The 26750-nt window shown below is 40.6% G+C and overlaps 1 protein-coding gene across 8 annotated transcripts in view; it reads right to left on the bottom strand.

Moving 5' to 3' along the window:
- CCDC30 (coiled-coil domain containing 30) overlaps window positions 1-26750 on the bottom strand; it is a 193284-nt gene that overhangs the window by 34519 nt on the left and 132015 nt on the right. For all 8 annotated transcript variants that reach the window (XM_019016687.3, XM_055393012.2, XM_055393031.2 and 5 more), the window contains one exon: window positions 11212-11324. In XM_019016687.3, the coding sequence (XP_018872232.1) occupies window positions 11212-11324 (113 nt within the window). The remainder of the gene's footprint in view (window positions 1-11211; window positions 11325-26750) is intronic.

Below are 26750 nucleotides of genomic sequence, written 5' to 3' on the forward strand. Positions count from 1 at the left end.
CTTATACATAATGGAATACTATTCAGCCATAAAAAAGAATGAGATCCTGTCATTTGCAATACAGGGATGGAACTGGAGGTCATTATGCTAAGTGAAGTAAGCCATGCACAGAAAGACAAACATCACATGTTCTCATTTATTTGTGGGATCTAAAAATCAAAACAATTCAACTCATGGAGATAGAGAGTACAAGATGGTTACCAGAGACTGGGAAGAGTAGTGGGGAAATTAGGGGAGGTGGGGATGGTTAATGGGTATGACTATAAAAAAAAATTCTTTAACTATAAAAAATAAAGAATGAATAAGACTATAGTCAATAATTGTACATTTTTTTAGATTGTACATTTAAAAATAACTAAAGAAACAGACCAGTTGCAGTGGCTCACACCTGTAATCCCAGCACTTTGGGAGGCTGAGGCAGGAGAATCGCTTGAGCACACAGGTTCGAGACCAGCCTGGGCAACATAGTAAGACCTTGACTCTACAAACATAAACAAAATTAGGCCGGGCACGGTGGCTCACGCCTGTAATCCCAGCACTTTGGGAGGCCGAGGTGGGCGGATCACAAAGTCAGGAGATCGCGACCATCCTGGCTAACACAGTGAAACCCTGTCTCTATTAAAAATACAAAAAATTAGCCTGCGTGGTGGCAGGCGCCTGTAGTCCTAGCTACTGCGGAGGCTGAGGCAGGAGAATGGAGTGAACCTGGGAGGCGGAGCTTGCAGTGAGCAGAGATCACGCCATTGCACTCCAGCCTAGGCCACAGAGCGAGAGTCCATCTCAAAAAAAAAATAAATAAATAAATAAATAAAATAAAATAAAGAAAATTAGCCAGGTGTGGTGGCACATGCCTGCAGTCCCAGCTACTGTGGAGGCTGAAGTGGAAGGATCACTTGAGCCCAGGAGGTCAAGGCTGCAGTGAGCTGAGATTGCGCCACTGCACTCCCAGCCTGGGCAACAAAGCAAGACCCTGAAAAAAAAAAAGAAAAAAGAAAAGAGAAAAACCAAAAAAGTATAATCATATTATTTGTAATGCAAATGCTTGAGGGGATGAGTACCCCATTCTCCACGATGTGATTATTACTCATTGCATGCCTGTATCAAAACATCTCATGTACTGCATAAATACACACACCTACTATGTACCTATAAAAATTAAAAATAAAATTTTTGTTTAAAAATCCACTTGTAACTTCTGCTAATCAGATTGTATATTCAGGGCAATTTGAATCTATGCTCTGGGTTGTAATCCCTAAGCCTGGATCAAATAAATTCTCTACTTACATTAATTTTGCCTCAGCTTCTTCCCTTTAGGTTGACAATGGCTACCTCATGAAACTTTCAAAAAAGCCCGAAAGGACTGGGTTTGGGGGACTTCCAAATAGCTGAACACAGGTTCCTGGAGGGTGGTGCACCCAGAGAGGGTATAGAAACTCCAAGCCCCTTCATGGGAAGGGATGATGTGCTCTGTTCATCTCTTCCACCTGGCTGTTCATCTGTATCATTTGTAATATCCTTTGTAATAGATGGGTAACATAAGTAACTCTTTTCTTGAGATCTGTGAGCTGTGTGCCTTTTTCCTTAGCTGATTTTAATCTGTATCCTTTCACTGTAATAAACCATAACCATAGCTGTTTTTCTGAGTTTTGCACTTCATTCTAGGGAGTCATCAAACCTGAGGGGAGTCTTGGAGATTCCTGACAGACAAGTTACTTTTTTTTTTTTTTTTTGCCCCTCATATTGTCCCACATACTTTGAATAACTGTGCTCTGCCTGATTTATTTGAGATCTTGAGCCAGCGAGGTCTGTAGGTATTTCCCCACACTCTTGTTTGAACTTCCCTGCGGGCAGCTCTTCCTCAAATATTGTATGGTTCAAGGTTACTGGTGTTTTCTAGTTTTATAAAAGCTTGTTTTTTTACATTTCATTTTAGGTTTGGGGGCACATGTGAAGGTTTATTACACAGGTCAAAACGTGCCACAGGAGTTTATTGCACATATTATTTCATCACCCAGGTATTGAGCCCAGTACCCAATAGTTCTTTTCTACTCCTCTCTCTCTTCCCCTACTCCTCAAGTAGACCTCAGCATCTGTTGTTTCCCTCTTTGTGTTCATAGGTTTTTATCATTTAGCTCCTGAGAAGTTATTTAAAAGAAGTTATTCTAAAGAGAAGAATCTGACCCCAGAGCCTATGATCTTCCCATCATACCCTACTGCTATAATACTAACAAAAGTAGGCAAACAGATATCCCTGATTTCTCCTGATGAGATATACTTCATTTTGTACAACCAGAAGGGATTGGAAGAACAAAGCAGACTTATCTAGATGCTAATTTTAGTTAAACTGGTATGGAAGAACTACTCCAAGGGAGTCCTATATCCTTGTAAGTTGAAGGAAATGAAAATATTTCACTCCAAAGTATATTTCCTTGATATATTTCAGGATACCTATTCAGAATGGCTGGAAATACAAGAACAGTTGAAAAGTTGTCTTTCATGGGAGCAGGTGGATGGGGGGTGGGGATTTGCATCTATAGAGAATACGTTCAGCCAGGCTTTCTCTGAGGGCCTTCCTTCCCTTGTCAGATCTAGGAAAGATTCACTGAGAGTCTGAAACCTTTAAAGGCGTGAGCGATATTGACCATCTATTCTCTCTGAGGGCTGCTATAATACCTATGAGGTTTCATCTATATAACAAGACCACCTTTGCCACGGAGGCCTCCTCTTCTCCCCTTCCCTTAACCTGTTTTGCCATGATCTAAGCCCCCATTCTTTCTGTAATCTCAAGATGGTGTATAAGCTTCTATACCTCATTGGAGACTGGGGTAATCTTTCTGTGGTTCTCCCACACACACATTAATAGATTTGCATACTATTTCTCCTATTTATCTGCCTTTTGTCAGTTGATTTTTCAGTGAAACTTCAGCGGGTAAAGGAGAAGTTTTCCCTTGGCCCCTGCTAAGTTATGTCTTACCCTTAAATGCGTTTTTGCAGGACTCCTCCATTTTCCAAAATAGTATTCCTCTTTCTCCTATTTGTTAAGTGTACATAAAAGAATCACTTTGCATGTTTTTCCCTGAAGAGATTAATTTAGCCAGATACCAAACTGAACAGTTTGGCTTCCTGTAGGCCAGAGGCATGTATACAAAGCTAGATATAGCTTGCTTGTCAGTGCATGCTGGAGTGATTGACTGCTGGGGTTGTACCCAATCCAACTTCTCCTTCTTCTACATTATATACCCCGATTTTTTTTGCTGGGCACTGGTTTACTCAGCATAGGAACTACATTTTCTGGCTTTCCTTGCAGTTATATGAGGCCATGTAAGTTCTGGCCAACAGAATATTACTCAGCATAGGATGAGTTATTGCAGTTAAATGAGGCCATGTAAGTAAGTTCTGGCCAACAGAATATGAATGGAAGTAGTGTGCCTTAAAGGAAAATGGAATGCCCTTGCCTTCCCGTCTTTCTTTCTTACTGCCTGATATGTGGATATGGTAGTGAATTATTTTGAACTATGTGGATAAGGGAAACATGTTAAAGATGGTGAAGCAAAAACAAGATAGAGGGAGCCTAGGCTTTTGATCCATTGAGCCACCATCAGCACCCACTACATAATATAGGCATGTACTTTTGCAGACTGTGTTCACAATTACCACAGCTGTGACTTAGGTTCTTTATAAGGAGGTATTCTTTACAGAAAGGTACACTTCATAACTGTTCTCATTCTCCTTTCTGCTAGGAACGTTTGGTAAAAGATATCACTGGTTTTCAGCCAGGCATGATGGCTCACGCTTGTAATCCCACCACTTTGGGAGGCCGAAGCAGGTGGATCACCTGAGGTCGGGAGTTCCAGACCAGCCTGACCAACATGGAGAAACCCCGTCTCTATTAAAAATACAAAATTAGCTGGGCGTGGTGGCACATGCCTGTAATCCCAGCTCCTCGGGAGGCTGAGGCAGAAGAATTGCTTGAACCTGGGAGGCGGAGGTTGCGGTGAGCTGAGATGGCACCACTGCACTCCAGCCTGGGCAACAAGAGCAAAACTCCATCTCAAAAAAAAAAAAAAAAAGATATCACTGGTTTTCAACATCCTCCAGTCTATAGCTTCAGAGATGTAAGATCCAGCAGTATACCTGTCATCCTCTGGGTTTCCCAGCTGTTCACAGTTGCTCTGATGTTTTGACATCATTTATAATACAACATGTACTTCTGGAACTGTTTTTGCAAAAATTATAACTGAAGAAATTATAATAGTGAAAGAGATCTGACCTAACTAACTCCATCTTACTTCTAACCTCCAAGCTGTTCTTGTTCATTCCTAGGTGTAGGCCCAACTAACTTTGGGAGAAACTTAGTTTATAGTTTAACTTCAAAACAAACTTGATAACAGCCCTTTCCCAAAACAAACCCCCTTCTTGCCTGGGGACTAGACTGCCTTTGCAGGACTAACAAATGAGCCACAAGATTAGAAATTGTGGTTTAGGAGTCACTGTTGTAAACCTGAAATCAGTGCTTGAGATATTTTGCAGACCCTGTGTTGAGGTGCACCAGCTGATGACACCTAGATGGATAAACTGGTTCATGTGGTCTTGTGGCCCCCACCCAGGAACTGACTCAGTGCAAGAGGACAGCTTCAACTTTCTGTGATTTAGTCTTCGACCTGATCAATCAACACTCCCCACTTTCTAAACTCCTACCCACCAAATTTTCCTTAAAAACCCCAATCATCAAATTTTTGGGGAGACTGATTTGAGTAATAAAACTCTCGTCTCCCATACAGCTGACTCTGCATGAATTAATCTCTTTCTGTCTTGCAATTCCCCTGTCTTGATAAATCAGCTCTGTCTAGGCAATGGACAAGTAGAACCCACTGGGTGTTACACTTCTGGAATTTCTTTCACCTATCCTATACTGGAATATTAAAACCCCAGTCTCTAACTTCTTATGCCAGACAGCTGCTCTCTTATTCTGCCATTTGGGTAATTAAAAAAATAAATTTATTCCTTAAAAAAATTTTTTTTTTGGTAGAGACGAGATCTCACTTCGTTCCCTAGGCTGGTTTTGAACTCCTGGGTTCAAGTGATCCTCCTGCCTTGGCCTCTGAAAGTGCTGGGATTACAGGTGTGAGCCACCATGCCAGACCAATTTATTATTTAAAAGAATTAATTACAGAAAGTTTGGGAAAATCCCCAACTCCCAATATGACCAGTACTATGATATTGTATTTCCTTCTAATTCCTTTTATAAACATCTTTTGTTTAAACATTGTCTGCATCAAAATGTTTATCGTATGCTCTTTTCACTTATTACATTATAAGCATTTTCCCACATTGTTATCTAATATTCACAGCCATCATCCTTTACTGCTGTATTATGTCCTATTAAGTGACTGTATTATACTTTACCTAATTAGTCTCCTATTATTTGAAATTTAGGATACTCTCCGTAATGTTACACACGGTTTGGAAAGCATGTTGATGCAGTACAGCTGGTGAGAACTTAGAGATTCCCTTGTCATTGCTGGCTATTTGTCACTGCTATTGGTTCGGTCTGAAGTCCTGTTGGCTACCTTGCCTGAAGAACATGTAGATTTTCTATGCTTATTTTTGGCTTTGTTAACTATTAATGTTATGAGGCGACACAATATTTATGTTCTAAAATTTAGGAACAACTTTTAGCTTGTGTTTAAGTAAAACCAGGTTGTCTATACTTTGATTTGAAAAAAGCAAGGGAATTGTTCCTCTGGAAAAGTGGTAGAGAAAACGTAAAAAATAACCATTGCCTGTGAAAGTCAGGACTGGGATCAGGGAAATGAAAACAAAAATAAAGGTAGAGTTTCAATTAATTCCTTCCATTTTCTTTCCTAAATATAGTTTTCAACCTCGGATGCACATTAGAATCACACAAGGATGCTTTTAGAAAAGTATTGATCCACAGACCCTATGCCCACAGGTTTTTATTTTATTCTTCTATGTTGGAGCCCAGGCATGTGCAGCGGGGTCAGAATCCACCACCCTAAAAGGCTGTGTACAAATAATGTGGAAAAACATTCAGCCTCACTAGCCATCAAAGAAATTCAAAATAGGCCAGGCACAGTGGCTCATGCCTGTAATCCCAGCACTTTGGGAGGCCAAGGCGAGTGGATCGTCTGAGGTCAGGAGTTCGAGACCAGCTTGGCCAATATGGCGAAACCCTGCCTCTACTAAAAATACAAAAATTAGCTGGGTGTGGTGGCACGCACCTGTAGTCCCAGCTACTCGGGAGGCTGAGGCAGGAGAATCGCTTGAACCCAGAAGGCGGAGGTTGCAGTGAGCAGAGATTGTGCCACTGCACTCCAGCCTAGGTGACAGAGCGAGACTCCATCTCAAAAAAAAAAACCAAAAAAACAAAAAACAAGTTCAAAATAAAATCACAAGTAATTTCTGTCTATAAGTGCTCTTAAAAATAATAGAATATGTTGAACAAAAGAAGTCAGACACAAAAGAGTATGAAGCTGCCCCAACAAGGTTGACAGGAAGTACATGCTGGGTTCTGGACAGCAATATAATTATAATAAAGCATTAATCAGGCTTCACTTTGGTCCACTTCCTTGTTGCTAAAAGTCACACAGCATTAGATACTGATCATTTGCATCCCCATTGTTCCTACAGACAGGACCTCTAACATTTAGAATCGCAGGGTATTTTTTAAGAATTGCTTGGCCGGGCGCGGTGGCTCACACCTGTAATCCCAGCAGGGATTACAGGAGGCTGAGGCGGGTGGATCATTTGAGGTCAGGAGCTCAAGACCAGCCTAGCCAACATGGTGAAACCCCATCTCTATTAAAAATATAAAAATTAGCCGGGCAGTAGTGGCGTGCGCCTGTAATCCCAGCTACTCGGGAGGCTGAGGCAGGAGAATCGCTTGAGCCTGGGAGGTGGAGGTTGCGGTGAGCCAAGATCGGGCCACTGCACTCCAGAGTCTGGGCAAGAGAGTGAGATCCTGTCTCAAAAAACAAACAAACAAACCAAAGGAGTTGCTTAAGATGTTTTTCAGACACAAATTCCAGCAACCAGTTTGAAAACCCCCAGAGAGGAACAGCATCAGCATGAGAATATAGCTACTTCATCTCCCTGTCCTATGACTTCACCCTGGACTCTTTGACCTATCAACCATCTTCACATTTTGGCCCAATCCAAAATCCTTAAAAACCCTAAACCTAAGTTCCTCAAGGAGATGGATTTGAGGTTTCCTCCCATCTCCTCATTTGATGACTGTACGATTAAACCTCTTTCTCTGCTGCAACCCAATGGCTTGGTGTATTGACTTGCTGTGTGCATTGGGCAACAAACCTATTATGGTTACAATTACATGTAGTATAATTCCATTTAGAAGAAATTCTAGGACAGGCAGAAATCAGAACAGTGGCTACTTGGAGGGAGATGGGAGAAGCAGTAGGTGCAGATCAACTGCAAACAGGTCATAGAGAACTTTTAAAGGACAGTAGAAATATTCTGTATCTTTTTTTTTTTCGAGATGGAGTCTTACTCTGTCATTCAGGCTAGGGTGCAGTGGCATGATCTTGGCTCACTGCAATATCTGCCTCCTGGGCTCAAGTGGTCCTCTTGCCTCAGCCTCCCGAGTAGCTGGGACCACAGATGTGCACCACCATGCCTAGCTAATTTTTGTATTTTTGGTAGGGACAGGGTTTCACCATGTTGCCTGGCCTGGTCTTGAACTCCTGAGCTCATGTAATTTGCCGGCCTCAGCCTCCCAAAGTGCTGGGATTACAGGCATAAGCCACTGCGCCTGGCCCTGTTCTGTATCTTCATTGGGGTGGTGGTAAAATGGGCACAAACATTTGTCAAAACTTATCCAATTGTACATTTAAAAATCTTTGCATTTATTATATGCAAATTATATCTCAATTAAAGAATATTGGCCAGGTGCGGTGGCTCACGCCTGTAATCCCAGCACTTTGGGAGGCCAAGGCGGGTGGATCACGAGGTCAGGAGATCGAGACCATCCTGGCTAACACGGTGAAACCCTGTCTGTAATAAAAATACAAAAAATTAGCCAGGCGTAATGGCGGGCGCCTGTAGTCCCAGCTACTCGGGAGGCTGAGGCAGGAGAATGGCGTGAACCCAGGAGGTGGAGCTTGCAGTGAGCCGAGATGGGGCCACTGCACTCCAGCCTGGGCGGCAGAGCGAGACTCCATCTCAAAAAAAAAAAAAAAAAGAATATTGGGGAAAATTTCATCAGAACCTCTCTCCCCCATCAATAGAAGTACTCAATGCTAACGAGGATGTGGTAAAATTGCTACTCTTATATAATGAAGGCAGAAAAATTTGGTAGTGTCAGAGGCATTTGAACCAGAGCAACTCCATGTTGAATAACGGCTGGGTAAAATGAGAATGAGACCTGCTGCGCTGCATTCCCATGAGTTAGGCATTCTTAATCACAGGATGAGATAGGAAGTCGGCACAAGATACAGGTCACAAAGATCCCTGTGATAAAACAGGATACAGTAAAGAAGCCAGCCAAAACCAGCCAAAACCAATATGGCAATGAAAGTGACCTCTGGTCGTCCTCACTCCTCATTATATGCTAATTATAATGTATTAGCATGATAAAAGACACTTCCATCAGCGCCATGACAGTTTACTAATGCCATGGCAACATCTGGAAATTACCCTATATAGACTAAAAAAAAGAGGAACCCTCAGTTCTGGAAAAATTCCTGTCCCCTTCCCAGAAAGCACATGAATAGGCCGGGCGCGGTGGCTCACGCCTGTAATCCCAGCACTTTGGGAGGCCGAGGCGGGTGGATCACGTCAGAAGATGGAGACCATCCTGGCTAACACGGTGAAACCCCGTCTCTACTAAAAATACAAAAAAAAATTAGCCGGGCGTGGCAGTGGCCGCCTGTGGTCCCAGCTACTCTGGAGGCTGAGCCAGGAGAATGGCGTGAACCTGGGAGGCGGAGCTTGCAGTGAGTCGAGATCCTGCCACTGCACTCCAGCCTGGGTGACAGAGCGAGTTTCCGCCTCAAAAAACTAAAATAAAATAAAATAAAGCACGTGAATAATCCACCCCATATTTACAATCAAGAAATAACCATAAAAATAGCCAACCAGCAGCCCTCGGGGCAGCCTCTGTCTATAGAGCAGACATTTTTTTATTTCTTTACTCCCTTAGTAAGTTTGCTTTTACTTTACTTTTTAGATTTGCCCCGAATTCTTTCTTGCATGATTTCCAAGAACCCTCTGTTAGGGTCTGGGTTCAGGACCCCTTTCCGGTAATAGTAGGATATTTTGGAATGTTTGTCAATACATTTTAAGATCTATAGTTCTATAAAAATAAATTTAAAAATGAAAAATATAATACTAAAATGATTTTTTTCAGCACTGTTTTGAATAAAAATATTCAATCATCAGACCAGTGAGTAATTCTTAACCAAATTAGGATTATGTTGTGAGAGTTAATTCCAGCAGGTCTAGGATTAACCTAAACTGTTTTGCTAAAGTGCCTGTTTGGCACTGACTGTTGGTCAAGCATATGACAAAGGGAAATATAACGATTAAAATAGTGTGGCTTCATAACCTCAGGTCCAAGTAGTTTCATGGCAGTTTGTACCAGTTTATCAGCATTGTTTATTCATAACAGTGATAATGATGATTTGCACCTGGTCTCATTGAGACCCGCAAGAAGTCTCTGCTCTTGAAACAGGTTACATGGCAGGAATATGCTTATGTGAACAACAGAATATAAAAAGTATTTAATAAAATCTCAGCTGAGACTTGGTTTTGGGCTCCCTGGTTGTGAGGTGGTCAATGCACACATGAGTGGTTCTTGATCTTAGGGAGGAAGTGCATCCAGCCACGACCCTCACAGAGTGAACAACATTGCAGCTGCTGCCTGACTTCTCTGGCCCCCTTGCTGTGAAACACACATGGGCTCTAATGCATATTCTTCCTCTAATGCTGTTTCTATTTGATATCCTATTCCTGAAATAAGGTATACATTTGTTAGCACTGTAATTGTAGGTTCTGTTAGTCTGTTAGCAGTTGTACCCTGTTTAACTGCTGCTGTTAGTGCAAGGGCATATCAACTTCATGAAATATTAAGTTTTATGGAAATAGCAAATTTGAAGACTATAGCAACAAAGCACAATACTTATATGATATTAAGAGAAAGACAGTATAAAACTTTTATGAAAGCTATAATAAAACCATAAAATTATGTTTATTGACAAGACACTAGGAGTGAACTTGGGAGAATGTCTGCATAAGTTTTGTTTCATTCAAAAATTTTACACTGAGAGGTGTGCCATAAATAATTACAAAAAAAAATTGCACTGTGCACAGTGGCTTATGCCTGCCTATAATCCCAGCATTTTGGGAGGCCAAGGAAGGAGGATCACTTGAGGCAACATAGTGAGACCCCTGTCTCTATAAAAAAATTAAAAAGTGAGCTGGGTGAGCCTGCACATGACTGCAGTCCCATCTACTCAGGAGACTGAGGTGGGAGGATCACTTGAGCCCAGGAGGTTGAGGCTGCAGTGAGTTGTGATCGTGACACTCCACTCCAGCCTGGGTGACAGAGTGAGATCCTATCTGAAAAAATAATTTTTTTTTGCAATGTTGTTTCATTATATGTAAAATGAAAAAAAAATTAACTGCCTAAAAACCAAATGTCATTTTACCTTTGGACAATGGTATTTGCCTGATATACATATATGTATATATGTTTGTATGTATGTATGTATAGAAAGAGAGAGTATATAAGTATCATATATGTAATAGGTATATCATTATATATAACATCTATATAATATACATGTTAGTAATATTCTGTGTCAATTCTCTAAAATAAAAAATAAAAAAGCTCTTTAAATGAGGAGCGGGTGGTTCAGGCTGAGGAAAGTATGTGAGGTGAAAAAAAGTGTGAAGGCAAGTGAGAAGGGTGTATTTGGGGAAAAACAAGTTCAATACCATCAAAGGTCAATGAATGGTAATTCCCTTCTCCTTCCCTCTCTTGAGAAGAAATTAGGCCCCATATCTCCCTAGGAAAAGCCCTGTGGATAGCACTTTTGGAAACACAGGAATTTTATGATGGCCCTCTTGAAAGGTTGCTTCAGTGAGCAGCCCACCATTTAGCCCTAGAGCCTGCTCAGCAAGAAATAACTACTCTACATAGTTTTCTTCCAAAGAGAACTTGTCTTTGTTTACCTCACATGGACATTAAGCAGCTTCAACAATCGCAAATATTCTTCACGTAGAGCTTCCTTCTCTTGCTGAAGCTTAGATAGCTTCTCCGACAATTCCTGGTTGCTTTTGACATGCTGAAAAACATTGAAAAATAATGAGAACTCTGACCTGACAAAGGTATGATGTTGAAGAAATGCAAAGTCTTTCTGGTAAAAAAAAAAAAAAAAAAAGCTTATAGTCACTCCTGCTTCTGAGATCATAGTAGCTTCACGGGATTCCTGTACTTCCAGATTTTCTGAAAGTCAGCAACTATTTCCCCTTGCCTTCTGCTTTCTCAGCCTTCCCAATAATTTTGTAAGCATCTAATTCCCTTTATTAAAAATCTTCCAAGGCCGGGTGTGATGGCTCACACCCATAATCCCAGGACTTTGGGAGGCTGAGGCAGGCATATTGCTTGAGCTCAGGAGTTTGAGACCAGGCTGGGCAATATGGTAAAACCCCATATCTACAAAAAAATATAAAAATTTGCCAGGTGTGGTGGTGTGTGCCTATAGTCCCAGCTACTTGGGAGGATGAAGTAGGAGAATGGCTTGAGCCTAGGAGGCAGAGGTTGCAGTGAGCTGAGATCATGCCACCACACTCCAGCCTGGATGATAGAGCCAGACTCTGTCTCAAAACAAAACAAAACACAACAAAACAAAAAAACAAAAAATCTCCCAGCTTAAAGTATATAAAGTGAAAGCTGTTCTCTTCAATTAATATTTGGTTCTAGAAGTGACTGAAGTGATGAGAAACTCAAAATTAGGAATTTGGGATTGGTTATCTGACTTGGCTAGCTTTGAAGGTGATATAGTCTTGTCACTAGTTCTAGCAATCTATGGCAAAAGAATTGATTATCACTTATAGTTGCTGGTAATGAAGTACTTTGGAAGATCATATGAGTGGTATAAAAAATGTTATAATGGAATTGAGGACTACAAGGATTGTGAGGTGGGCTAGCCACATCTGATCATGTTACTGAGCTTAGAAGAAAATGTCCCACTTGGGGATTTAATTACCGGAACAAGGCATTGTCTGAGAACCACAGACCTTCTATGAGTGTCCTAAAATAATTTCTCTCTTGTAGTCAGAAGACCAATATATCCAAAAACCAAATCCCAAATATCAAGTGGACTGCAGAATTACAGCACTAATTGATTTCACAGGCTTGCTAGGTCTCTTATGTGAGAAACAGGCTTTGGGAATGCGTGGAAACCTGAGAATTACAGTGCCTCTCTTGCCATCACAAGCACTCCCTCCACTCCTGTCTAAGGAGATTAAGTTTGAAGATTCTGTATTGATTTCACCCAAGGCACTTACCTTGTAAGGGGATGCCTATAGTCCTCGAGGCCCACCTCTATACCACCACCACTTCTCGTTGTCTCCAATCCTGTAACTACAGTTGGATCCCAGCACACCATGGTGAGTTGGGGTTAAGTGTAGGGACTGACTTTGGGACTGCCATATTGAAAGAATGGCAAGATTTTGCCAACTTAAATTGGCAAAAACTCTAGGACTATATGCAGGAATGTATTTGTAGGGAGTTACACTAATCAGTGCCCCTAACCCCTGAACAACATGAGAGTTAGGGGCACTGACCCCCCACACAGTTGAAAATCTGCATTATGATTTTTTTGACTCCCCACCAAATTACTAACAGCCTACTGTTAACTAGAGGCCTTATCAACAACATAAGCAGTTAACACATATTTTGTATGTGTATCATGTATTGTACTCTTGCAATAAAGTAAGCTAGAGAAAATAAAAATTTTATTAAGAAAACCATAAGGTAGAGAAAATATATTTACTATTCATTAAGTAGAAGTGGATCATCACAAAATTTTTCATCCTCATTGTCTTCATGTTGAGTAGGTTGAGGAGGAGGAGAAGAGGAGAAATTGGTCTTGTTATCTCAGGGGTGGCAGAGCTGGAAGAGGTGGAGAAGGTGGGAGGGAAGGCAGGAAAGGCAGGCACACTCAGTATAACTTTACAGAAATACACTGTAATTTGACTTTTTTGCTTTTTCATTTCCCTAAAAATATTTCTATACGGTACCAATCCTTCTTTCATTGTTTGTGTTAGTTTCAGAGTCTGTATCATATAGAAATGTCCATATTGTAAAATTTGTCAAAAGCAGTCTTGAATATTTGGAATCCTTCTGCCAGATTGTCTAAGGTCAATTTGTTTTCTAGTACTGCTTTTTCTGTTTTCTTCCTCATCATGTGGCACTGGTTTGAAAGTGCTAATCTCCATCAAGTTGTCTTATGGTAATTCCTCCTCTGGATGTGGTGTCTATTTGCTCTTGAATTTCTCCAAGATTCATATCTTTTTTTTTTTTTTTTTTTGAGACGGAGAGACGGAGTCGCGCTCCGTCTGTCGCCCAGGCTGGAGGGCAGTGGCGCGATCTCAGCTCACGGCAAGCTCCGCCTCCCGGGTTCACGCCATTCTCCCGCCTCAGCCTCCCGAGTAGCTGGGACTATCCAGGCGCCCACCGCCACGCCCGGCTAATTTTTTTTTTGTATTTTTACTAGAGACGGGTTTCACCGTGTTAGCCAGGGTGGTCTCGATCTCCTGACCTCGTGATCCGCCCGCCTCGGCCTCCCAAAGTGCTGGGATCACAGGCGTGAGCCACCGCGCCCGGCCAGACTTGATGGCTTTCACAGCTTTTTCTATAACAATGATGGCATGTCCGTGCCTGTCACTTGCCACATAAACTAAAAATGACAAAAATCAAAACAAACAAAAACAATGATGGCATCTTCAACAGTGCAATCCTTCCAGACTTCTCTCTCTATCAGGGTTCTCTTCCATAGTTGACAATCCTTTCCATAGAGTACCGTGTGTGATGAGCCTTAAAGGGCCTTATGACCCCTGATATAGAGGCTGAATTACAGACATGGTGTTCGGGGCTGAATTACAGACATGGTAATGAGCCTTAAAGGGCCGTATGACCCCTGGTCTAGAGGCTGAATTACAGACATGGTGTTTGGGGGCAAGTAGACCACTTCAACATCTTTGGTGTTGAACTCATGTGGTTCTGGGTGGCCAGGGGCATTTGTCCAACATCAAAAGAACCTTAAAAGGCAGTCCCTTGTTACCAAGGTACTTCTTGACTTCAGGCAGAAAGCATAGATGGAATCAATCTAGAAAAAGAGTTCCTGTTGTGCAGACCTTCTTTTTATACAACGAAATCACTGACAGCTGGTGTTTACCTTTTCCCTTCAAGGCTTGGGGATTAGAAGCTTCATAGATATCCCTTTCTGCTTTAAATCTGTGTTCACTGATTTTCCTTAGTAATACATGTCCTTTGTGATTTTTTTTTTTTCCCAGAATAGGGCACTTTCACCCGCATTCAAAAACTGTTCAGCAGATATCCTATTTCCTCAATGATTTTCTTCCTTCCTTTCTTTTTTTTTTTTTTATAGAGACAAGTTCTTGCTATGTTGCCCAGGCTGATCTCGAACTCCTGGCCTCAAGTGATCCTCCTGCCTCAGCCTTCCAAAATGTTGGGATTACAGGAGTGAGCCACTGTGCCTGGTCACAATTATCTTCTTAATGGCATCTGGGAACTCACCTGCTGTCTCTCAGTCAGCAGAAACTGCATCTCCTGTTTTCTTAACATTTTTAAAGCTAAACCTCTTCCTAAAATTAACAAACCATCCTTTTTAAAGCTAAACCTCTTCCTAAAATTAACAAACCATCTTTTGCTGGCATTATTATTTTTTAGAGATTGGGTCTTTCTCTGTTGCCCAGGCCAGAGTACAGAGGTGCAATCATAACTCACTATAGCCTCAAACTCCTGGTCTCAAGTGATCCTTCCACCTCGGCTTCCCTAGTAGCTGCTACTTTGCTAGCTTTAAATTCTCCAACTTTCAATTCTTCACTTTCCTTTTGGTTTAAATTGTCATATAATGACTTCTCTTTTTCTTGAGTCATATTAGAATCTATAGATATGCCCTTCTTATAGTAATCCTGCACCAACATAAAAGCTGCATTTTCAATATGGATAAAAAGGTATTTCACAAAAAGTGCATGGTTTTTACGCCTGCTAGCACAGCTGCAGCAACAGCTTCATGAATTTGCTTTTCTTTTTTTATAACGGTCCTCATGTTGGATTCATTTATCTTGAAATGTTGAGAAACCACAGTTGCAGACCTCATCTATGGTACCTATGAAGCAATTCAGCTTTTTATTGTAATGTCATAATTTTTCTTTGTTTCTTGGCAGCATTTCCGACATCACTAGTGGCTACTTTGTATGAGTCCCATGCTGTAATTTAAGGTTTATGGTATTGCACTAAACACAGTGAAAAATACTTGAGACCCACGAGAGATTTCTTTTTAATTCAACACAAAATTTACTGGCCAGAGGAACCTGTTCATGCAAAGAAGATTGGTGTCACATGGCATTTTAAGAGGATACTTGCAACATGTGAACTCACTGCAGGCCGAGGCGGGTGGATCACTTGAGGTCAGGAGTTCGAGACCAGCCTGGCCAACATGGTGAAACCTCACCTCTACTAAAAATACAAAAATTAGCCAGGTGTGGTAGCAGATGCCTGTAATCACAGCTACTGGGGAGTCTGAAACGGGAGAATCATTTGAACCCGGGAAGCAGAGGTTGCAGTGAGCTGAGAGCGCACCACTGCACTCCAGCTCGGCAACAGAGTGAGAATCTGTCTCAAAACAAATAAATAAATAAACTTACTGCAATACCAAAAGGCAGTGGCTATGAAATTATTACAGCAGTACAGTGTGTACTACAGTTAATTTTATGCAGTTATGATTTAATACTGCATCTTTACATTTGTTTACCTTTCTCTCAACTGCAAATGACGCTATGTATGGTCTGTAAGTGTTTGTGTGTGTGTTTTCATAAATGTTAACTTTATAATAGAGTTATGTATACTTTATGGAGTAAAGATAAAATAGTATCTACATATACGCTTTCACAACGTGCCTAACTTTTTCAATGTTTCTAAGCTACGTGGCTCATCTGCAAGTTTTTTCAAATTCTGGCAAATCTCCAGAAAATTTTCCAAAAGAATCTGCATACAAGTGGACCAACACAGTTCAAACCCATGTTGTTCACAGTCAAGTGTAATGTTACATAGGCTGAATTTATTAATATGAATACACTTATTGGACATTCAGGATTTAATGTGTTAATTTGAACATCTAAGAGTGACTTTGGGCCAGGTGCAGTGGCTCATGCTTGTAATCCAAGCATTTTGGGAGGCCAAGGCAGGTGGATCACTTGAGCCCAGGAGTTCAAGACCAGCCTGGGCAACATATTGAAACTCTGTCTCTACATGCAATAATAATAATAATAAAATAGCCAGGCGTGGTTGCACATGCCTGTAGTCCCAGCTACTTGGGAGACTGAGGTGAGAGGATCACTTAAGCCCAGGCAGTTGAGGCTGCAGTGAGCCATGATGGCACTACTGCACTCCAGCCTGGGCGACAGAGTGAGACCCTGTCTAAAAAAAAAATAATGACTTTGTTTGCTCTTTTGATTGACTGAAACTTGGACACACAAGTGACTTATATTAAATGATATTAAGGTGCCAAACTTCTTTGGCATAAGGGAGAAAAAGGCATCCAAAGGTTTAAGCAGATAGGAAATTTGGGGTGGGTTTATAGTTACTCTTCATAACCATGGGAATCCAAAAGATACTCCCCTCACCAAGGCTTTACCAAATAACACTGGTGAAAAAGCACCAAATTACTTGAAATGCTATATAATGCTAACCTATTGAGGATAATGGTGGAGGTGCCAACACTGAAATGGCTCCCTGATTTTAATGGGGATGATGGTACTACACAGTGTCAGAGGTCAAGCGGCAGTGCTTAACTTTCAGATACAAGGTAAGTATTATTAATGTTAGTAGGAAATTGGGCCAGAGATACAATCAAAGGGTTTGATCTATAGCTATCTTGTCATAGTTAATTGATGACAATGACCGTAGGACTAAAATATACAGGCAGCCAATTAAAGTCTTACCTGAAATGTATTTTCAAACAAAGAAGTAAGTAAATAAATAAATAGAACTCCTTAGGTCTGGTGAACAAAGGCCCAATTTAAATGACAAGAATGGAAAGTAATGGCCTCTTCTTGTTCAATCCCTAGGCCTGGGTCAGCTCACAGATCCAGAGTCCTTTGAATGATGAGCATGCTAGGTTTTCTTCAGGAAAAACCCTGTGATACTGACACAAGTATGTGATCTTCTTCCAAACACTCCCCTAAGAGGACCTGTAGTCTCTTATCAAGGGGACTGGGCATTGGAGAAAGGGAATTATATAGACTTTTGGTGAACAGCAGTACAGTGATTCTGAGTCAACACTAATAGCTTGGAACCCAAAACACCATTGAATTTCACAATTCAGGGTGTGGACCTTAAGGAAATGAGGTGAAAAATGGAGTTTAAAATCACAGTGTATCTTAGGACACGTCCGCAGTGATTCAATGGCTACATGTATGTTTCTGAATCTCCTCAGTGGTTATTTCCCTAATTCTTGAATGTATAGTCAGAATAGATAATCTGGGATAGCAGACTCTCCATACTGGCTTTCAACCTGAGGAGTGAGGGCTATTGATGGAAGAAAAGGCCAAGTGCTTGGAGTTGCCTCTTTAGATTCTGGAATCAACATGTACCACATTTGTTCCTTCAACTCATTTAATTTTTTAAGAGACAGAATCTCACTCTCAAATGCCTTTCTAAAATTAACAAACCATTCTTTGCTGGCATTATTATTTTTTAGAGCGTGGGTCTTGCTCTGTTGCCCATGCTGGGGTGGGGTGCAGTGGTGCAGTCACAGCTCAGTGCAGCCTCAAATTCCTAGGCTCAAGTGATCCTCCCGCCTCAGCCTCCCAAGTAGCTAGGACTACAGGCATGTACCACCCAGCTAATTAAAAAAAAATTGGAGAGACAGGGTCTTACTATGTTGCTCAGGTTGGTCTCAAACTTCTGGCCTCAAGCAATCCTCCCACCTCAGCCTCCTAAAGTCCTAGAATTACAGGTGTGAGCCACTATGCGTGTCCCTTCAAACCACTTATTAAGTGAGGGCTACAAGTTTTTAGTGGTGTCCAAAGAAAGACATTTTTCTTGCTTCCAAGTTTTGGCAGTTATGAATAAAGATGCTATAAACATCTGTATGCAGGGTTTTGGGTAGGCATAACTTTTTCAACTCCTTTGGGTAAATACCAAGGAGCATGGTTTCTGGATCATATGGTAAGAGTACATTTAGTTTTATGAAAACCAGCAAACTGTCTTCTAAAGCGACAGTGCCATTCTGCATTCCCACCAGCAATAAAGGAATGCAAAGATATTGCTTCATATGCTTGCCAGCATTTGGTGTTGTCAGTGCTCTGGATTTTGGTTCATTCTAATAGGTATGTAGTAGTATCTCATTGTTGTTTTAATTTGCATTTCCCTGATGACACATGATGTGGAAGTTTCCCATATTTCCAGTTTACTGACAGCATTTATAGTGAATGGATGTTGGATTTTGTCAAATCCTTTTTATGCATTTGCCATGGTTTGAATGATGGTGTTCCCTCCAAAATTCCTATTGAAACATAATTCCCAATGCACCAATATTAAGAGGTATAGCCTTTGGGAGGTGATTAAGTCATGAGGGCTCTGTCCTCATGAATGGAATTAGCATCCTCACAGAAGCGCTCCCAGTTGAAGGGAGCACCCTCTTACCCTTTTATCCTTTCCACTATGTGAAGACACAGAGTTCCTCCCCTCCAGAGGGTGCAGCAACAAAGTGCCATTGGAAGCAGACAGCAGACATCATCAGACACCAATACTGCTGGCATCCTGATCTTAGACTTCCCAACCTCTAGGACTGGAAGAAATAAATTTCTGTTGTTTATAAATTACCCAGCCTAAGGTATTTTGTTATAGCAGCATAAACAGACTAAGATAGCATCAATAGATAGAATCATGTGATTTTCCTTTTTAGCTTGTTGATGCGATGAATTACATAATTTATTTTCAAATGTTGAACCAGTTTTGCATACCTGAGATAAATCACTTGATCATGGTGCATAATTCTTTGTACACATTATTGGATATGGTTTGCTAATATTTTGCTGAGGATTTTTATATCTACATGAGAGATACTGGTCTGTACTTTTCTTATAATGTCTTTGGTTTTGGTATGAAGGGAATTCCAGCCTCATAGAATTAATTAGGGAGTATTCCCTCTGCTTCCATCTCCTAAAGAGACTACAGAGAATTGATATAATCTATTCTTAAATGTTTGGTAGAAATCACCAGTGAAACCATCTGGGCCTGGTGCTTTCTGTTTTAGAAGGTTAGTATGTGGATTCAATTTCTTTAACAGATATAGTTCTATTCAATTGTCTATTTCTTCTTGTGTGAATTTTGGCAGACTATATCAAGGAATTGGTCCATTTTATTTAGGTTATCACATTTGTGGGCATAAAGTTGTTTATAATATTTATTGATGATTGCTCTAATGTTCGTGGCATCTGTAGTAATGTTCCCTCTTTTCGTTTCTGTTATTTGTAATTTGTAACTTATGTCCTCTCTCCCTCTTTTTTTTTTGTTAGCCTGGCTAGAGGCCTATCAATTTTATTAATCTTTTCAAAGAGCCAGTTTTTAGTTTTGTTATTCTATTGAATTCCCATTTAAATTTCATTGATTTCTTCAAAAATTTTTTTTTACGCAAACACCACCATGTTAGATAATTTCATTGATTTCTCCTGTAATTTTTATTATTTCTTTTTTTTCGGCTTACTTTGGATTTAATTTGCTCTTCTTTTTGTAATTTTCTAAGGCCAAAGCTTAGATAATTGATTTTAGATCTTTTTTTCCTCCTGTGTATATTTTCAAATACCCTGTCTTGAGCTCACTGATTCTTCTACTTTATCCATCCTGCTGTCAAGAGCCTTTAGTCCATTTTTCAGTTCAGCAAATGCATTTCTCACAGTTCTAGGATTTCTGTTTGATTTAAAAAATTTTCAATATATTTGTTGAATTTATCTGATGAATTTCTGAATTTCTTTTCTGTGTTATCTTGGAATTCACTGAATTTCCTTAAAACTGCCATTTTGAATTCTTGATCCAAAACCTCACACATCGCCATCTTGTTAGGGCTGGTCACGGTCTCCTTGCTTTGTCTGTCTGGGGAAGTCATGGTTTCCTGTTTGCTGTTGTTCCTTTGGGCTTACATCTTTGTCTTCACATTGAAGGATTAGTTATTTATTCCAGTCTTTGCTGACCAGCTTCTGTTTGTCTTTCTAGGGTGTGTTTGCTTACAGGTTCTTTGCAGTTCACCTGTTGAATCCCCTTTACTCTAGGTCACTGCCTCCTTTTCAGGACTAGATGGGTGCCTTAAGCCAAGGTTTGCCTCAGTTCTCCAAAACATTTGCAGTGCTGCCCATCCTGGATTGTGGTTAGGGGTGTCCCAAAATGGGATGCCCTGGCTATATGGGAAGGCTAGCTAGGGGTTCATGCCCAGAAGACTCATGGACTCTGCCTCATACAGCATGGTGGTGCAGAACAGCCACTCTGGCTTTGCATCTCCTTTGGCTGAGATAAATAGCACGATTTTGTGGGCTGGGGTTGTTAGTTCCAATCCCCTCTCTTTGTTTCAAGCTGCCTTCAGGGGTTTTTCTCCCTTCAGACACTCATCAACGCTTCCCGTCTTTCTTCTCTTCTAATATATGCATTCAATGCTATAAATGTCCTTCAAAGAACCACTTTCCAACAAATTTTGATAAGTTGTATTTTCACTTTCATTTATTTCAAAATATTTTGAAATTTCTCTTGCGATTTCTTCTTTGACTTTTGTGTTTACAAGTCTGTTGTTTAATCTCCAAGTATTTGGGAGTTTTCCAGCTATCTTTCTGTTACTGATTTCTAGTTTAATTCCATTAGGGTCTGTATTAGTCCGTTCTCACACAACTATAAGGAAGTACCTGAGACTGGGTAATTTATGAAGAAATGAGATTTAATTGACTTGCAGTTCCACAAGCTATACAGGAAGTATGGTTGGGAGGCCTCAGGAAACTTACAATCACGGCGGAAGGTGAAGGGGAAGCAAGACATGTCTTACCACGGTGAGTGGGGGAGAGAGAGAGAAAGAAGGAGGGAGGGAGGGAGAGAGCGAGAGTGAGAGAGAGAGAGAGAGAGAGCACAGGGGCAAATGTTATACACTTTCAAACAACCAGATCTTGTGAGAACTCTATCATGAGACAGCACTAGGGGGATGATGCTAAACCATCAGAAACTACCTCGATGATCCAGTCACCTCCCACAAGGCCCCTCCTCCAACACTTGGGATCACAAGTCAACATGAGATTTGGGCGGGGACACAGAGCCAAACCATATCAGGGTCTGAGAGCATACATTGCATGATTTCTATTCTTTCATGTTTGTTAATGTGTGTTTTATGGCCCAGAATGTGGTCTATCTTGATTAACATTCCATGAGAGCTTGAGAAGAATGTGTAATCTGCTGCTGTTGTTGGGTGAAGTAGTCTATAGATATCCACTATATCCGGCTGGTTTATGGTGGTGTGGAGTTCAACTATGTCCCCACTGATTTTCTGCCTGCTGGATCTGTCCATTGCTGATAGAGGGGTATTAAAATCTGCAATGATAACAGTGAATTTCACCTACTCCTCCTTGCAGCTGTATCAATTTTTGCCTCACATATTTTGACATTCTTTTTTTAGGCACATACATATTAAAGATTGTTTTTTCTTCTTGGAGAATTGACCTTTTTAATCATTAAATAATGTTCCTCTTTATCCTGGATAAGTTCCTGATATGATTTGACTCTCTGTTCCCACCCAAATCTCATGTTAAATTGTGATCCCGAGTGTTGAAGGTGGGGCCTGGTGGAAGGTGATTGGATCATGGGGGTGGTTTCTAATGGTTTAGCTCCATGCCCCTAGTGCTGTCTGGTGATAGAGTTCTCACAAGATCCAGTTGTTTGAAAGTGTTTAGCACCTCCTGCCTCACTCTCTCTTCCTCCTCCAGCTATGTAAGATGTGCCTTGCTTCCCCTTTACCTTCTGCCATAATTGTAAGTATCCTGAAGCCTCCCCAGCCATGTAGAATGGTGAATCAATTAAATCTCTTTTCTTTATAGATTACCCAGTCGCAGGTATGTCTTTATAGCAGCATGAGAACAGACTAATACACTTCCCTTACTCTGAAGTATGTGCTGTCTGAAATTAATTTAGCTACTCTCACTTTCTTTTGATTAATGTTAGCATGTTACATCCTTCTCCATCCATTTACTTTTAATTTACATGTGTCTTTATATTTAAAGTGGGCTTCTTGTAGACAACATATAGTTGGGTTTTGTTCAACTTTGACCAATTTGGACATTCTTTTTTAATTGGTGCATTTAAACCATTGATGTCTAAAGTGATTATTAATATAATTGGATTGATATCTACCATATTTATTACTGTTTTCTATTAGTTGTTCTTTGTTGCTATTTTTGTCTTCCATGCTTTTTATGCCTTTTGTGACTTTAATTGAGCATTTTATATGATTCTATTGTCCTCCTTTCTTAGGGTATCAGTTGTACTTCTTTCTATTTTTTCTAGTGGCTCTAGAGTTTATAACATACAACTAACCCAAGTCCACTTTCAAATAACACTATACCACTTCACAGGTAGTGTGAGTACCTTATAATAAGAAGATAATCCTAATTCTTCCTTCTTGTCCCTTATACCATTGCTGTCATTAATTTCACTTACACATAAGCATATCTAAGTGTATGTATGTGTGTGTATATATATTTATACACAGTTATATATGACACACATAATCAAATACATTGTTGCTATTATGCTGAACAACTTATCTCTTAGATCAACTAAAATTTTAAAATGAAAGTTTTTACTTTACCTTCACTAATTTATTCTCCAATGCTTTTCCTTCCTTATGTAGATCCTGGTTTCTGATCTATATTTTGTTTCCCTTCTCTCTAAAGAACTTCTTTTAACATTTCTTGCAAGGTAATAGATTCCCTTAATTTTTTTTGTCTGAGAAAGTATTTCTCCTTCACTTAGAAACAATTTTTGTTGTTGTTGTTGAGACAGAGTCTCACTATGTTGCCCAGGTTGGTCTCAAACTTCTGGTCTCAAGCGATCCTCCTGTCTTGGCCTCCCAAAGTACTGGGATTACAGGTGTGAGCCACCACACCTGGCCCTCACCTTTACTTTTTTTTTTGAGACAGGGTCTCACTCTGTCACCCTGGCTGAAGTGCAGTGGCATGACCAACTTTGACATTCTCTTTTAATTGGTACATTTAAACCATTGATGTCTAAAGTGATTATTAATATAATTTGATTTATATCTACCATATTTATTACTGTTTTCTATTAGTTGTTCTTGTTCTTTGTTGCTACTTTTGTCTTCCATGCTTTTTCTGCCTTTTGTAATTTTAATAGAGCATTTTATATAATTCCATTGTCCCTCCTTTCTTACTGCATCAGCTCATTGCAGCTTCAACCTCCTGGGCTCAAAAAATCCTTCCACCTCAACCCACTCCCAGTCCCCACCCCCACCGCCACCCCCAGTAGCTGGAATTAGAGATGCATGCCACCACATCCAGCTAATATATATATTTTTTGTAGAGATAAGGTTATCACTATGTTGCCCAGACTGATCTTGAACTCCTTCGCTCAAGAGATCCTCCTACCTCAGCCTCCCAAAGTGCTGGGATTACAGGTTTGAGCCACCATGCCCAGCTTCCCTCACCTTTGAAGGATAATTTTGCAAGGTACAGAATTCTAGGTTGGTAATTTTTTCTCTTAATACTTTACTATTTATGTATTTATTTATTTCACAGGCCAGAATGCAGTGGCACAATCATGGTTACTGCAGCCTTGAACTCCTGGGCTCAAGCGATCCTCCCACCTCAACCTCCCAAGTAGTTGGGACTGCAGGTGGTGCTCCACCACACCTGGCTAAGGTTTTCTTTTTTCCATTTTTTGTAGAGACTGGAGTCTCACTATGTTGCTCAGGCTGGTCTTGAACTCCTGGCCTTAAGTGATCCTCCCGCCTCAGCCTCCCAAAGTGCTGGGATTACAGGTGTGAGCCACTGTGCCTGGCGATTTTTTTTTTTTAAGGCAGATTCTTGCTTTGTCCCCTAGGCTGGAATGCAGTGGCATGATCACAACTCACTGCCGCCTAGACCTCCTGGGCTCAAGTGATCCTCCTCCCTCAGCCTCCTGAAGTGGTATAGTGTTATTTGAAAGTGGACTTGGGTTAGTTGTATATTATAAACTCTAGGGCCACTCAGCTGGGACCACAGGTGTGCACTACCATACCCAGCTAATTAAAAAACTTTTTTTTTTTGTAGGGATGGGGTTTCACCATGTTGCCCAGGCTGATCTCAAGTGATCTTTCTGTCTTGGCTTCTCAAAGTGCTGGGATTACAGGTGTGAACCACTGTGCCCGGCCTCAACACTTTAAATATTTCACTCCACTCTTCTCTTGCTTTCATGGTTTCTGAAGAAAAGCTAGAAGTAATTCTTATCTTTGTTCCTCTCTGAGTAAGGTTGTTTATTTTTTCCTCTTTCAAGGTTTTTCTTTCTCTTTGATTTTCTGTCATTTGAAAATTTTATGCCTAGATGCAGTTTTTTGGGCATTTATCCTGCTTGATGTTCTCTGAGCTTCCTGGATCTCTGGTTTGGTGTCTGTCATTAATCTCAGGAAATTCTCAATCATGATTATTATTTCAAATATGTCTTCTGTTCCTTTTTCTATTTCTTCTCCTTTGGTTATTTCCCATATGTATCTATATGTATCTATCATACCCCTTACATTTATCCCACAGATCTTAGATATTCTGTTGTTTTTGTTTTAGTATTTTTTTGTTTGCTTTTCAGTTTTGTAGATTTCTATTCAGATGTCCTCAAGGACAGAGGCTCTTTCCTCAGTTGTATGCAGTCTATTAATAAGCCCACCAAGGTATTCATTTCTGTTACAGTGTTTTTGATCTTTACTTAAAAATCAAAAACACTGTAACGGAATTTCTATGTGGTTCTTTCTTAGGATTTCCCTCTCTCTGCTTGCATTGCCCATCTCTTCCTGCATGTGGTCTACTTTATTTGTTAGAGCCCTTAGCACATTAATCACAGTTATTTTAAATTTCTGGTCTGATAATTTCAATATTCCTGCTGTATCTGAGCCTGGTTCTAATGCTTGCTCTGTCTGTTCAAACTGTTTTTTTTTTTTTTTTTTGCCTTTTAGTGTGTCTTGTAATTTTTTCTTGATAGCGAAACATGATGCATTGGGTAGAGGAAACTGCTGTTAAATGGGCCGTTAGTGATGTGGTGGTGAAGTGTTGGGGTGGATGGGTGGCATTCTATAGCTCTATGATTAGGTACAGTCTTTTAGTAAGCCTGTGCCCCTGGACTGTAAATTTCACACGTGCTAGTTTTTTTTTCTCCACCCACCTCCCTTTTGTGGGATGAGATGGCTAGAGTTGGCTGGAGTTGGATATTTCTATTCCACTAGGTCTGTTAGACTCTGACAAAACCCCAACAGCTTAGGCTCTGGTTAAATAGTTTCTCCTGCCGGCAGACCCTGTTAGGAAGTTTCAAATGTTCCCCTTTTCTCCCCCTTCTGGAAGCAAAAGGGGATTTTTCTCAGATATTCACAAGAACCTGGTATGCTACAGGAGGTAAAACTCACAAATGTGTCTAAGTCCCCTAATGACTGGGTCCCTCTGGAGTTTCTCTCTCTCAGACTTGATACACTGAGCCTCCAGCAATTCATCATTTACAGTTCAGGTTTCCATACCTGGGCACTGGTCCTCATGAAGGTTTTGCTCCAGTAAGTTGTGATTGTCTGTATTTGTCTATAGGTATCTCTAATTTTCGGGGTAGCGGTTTGGACTGTGACCTCTCTTCTCTGAAGGATCTAGGGAAATGTGTTGATTTTTCAGTTTGTTTGGCATTTCACTTGTTGTCAGGACACAGTGACAACTTCCAAGCTTCTTACATGCTGGATCAGAATGTAGAAGTCTGTTTCACATGTTTTTGCATTCGCACCAGAGGCATCTCTCAATAATCAGATGGAACAAATAGTGCTTTCTGTACATGTCATTTAGCCTCTTTCTAGCACCCATTTGCCTGCTTAGAGGGCTCATGGACAAGATGCATGATAGCAGGAATATATATTTTTCAGGGAGTCACTAAGGCTAATCCACTTAATTTGCCAAACCCCAAGATCCCAATGTAAATCCTGAGCAAGTAATATGGCACCATCTCCTGGGAGAACCAGCAAGCAACCTGGTAGCAGGTTCATTACCTTTCTATCATCAGTATCGTGGATAGAATGACAATTTGCTCTCAGTGGACTAGACACTTATTATAAATATGGATTTGCTTTATCTTTTGTTTTTCTTTTTCTTTTTTTCTCTTTTTGAGACAGAGTCTTGCTCTGTCACTCAGGCTGGAATGCAGTGGCGCAATCTCAGCTCACTGCAACCTTCACCTCCCAGGCTCAAGCGACTCT

The sequence above is a fragment of the Gorilla gorilla genome, chromosome 1 (genome assembly GCF_029281585.2).
Source record: "Gorilla gorilla gorilla isolate KB3781 chromosome 1, NHGRI_mGorGor1-v2.1_pri, whole genome shotgun sequence".
NCBI lineage: Eukaryota > Metazoa > Chordata > Mammalia > Primates > Hominidae > Gorilla > Gorilla gorilla.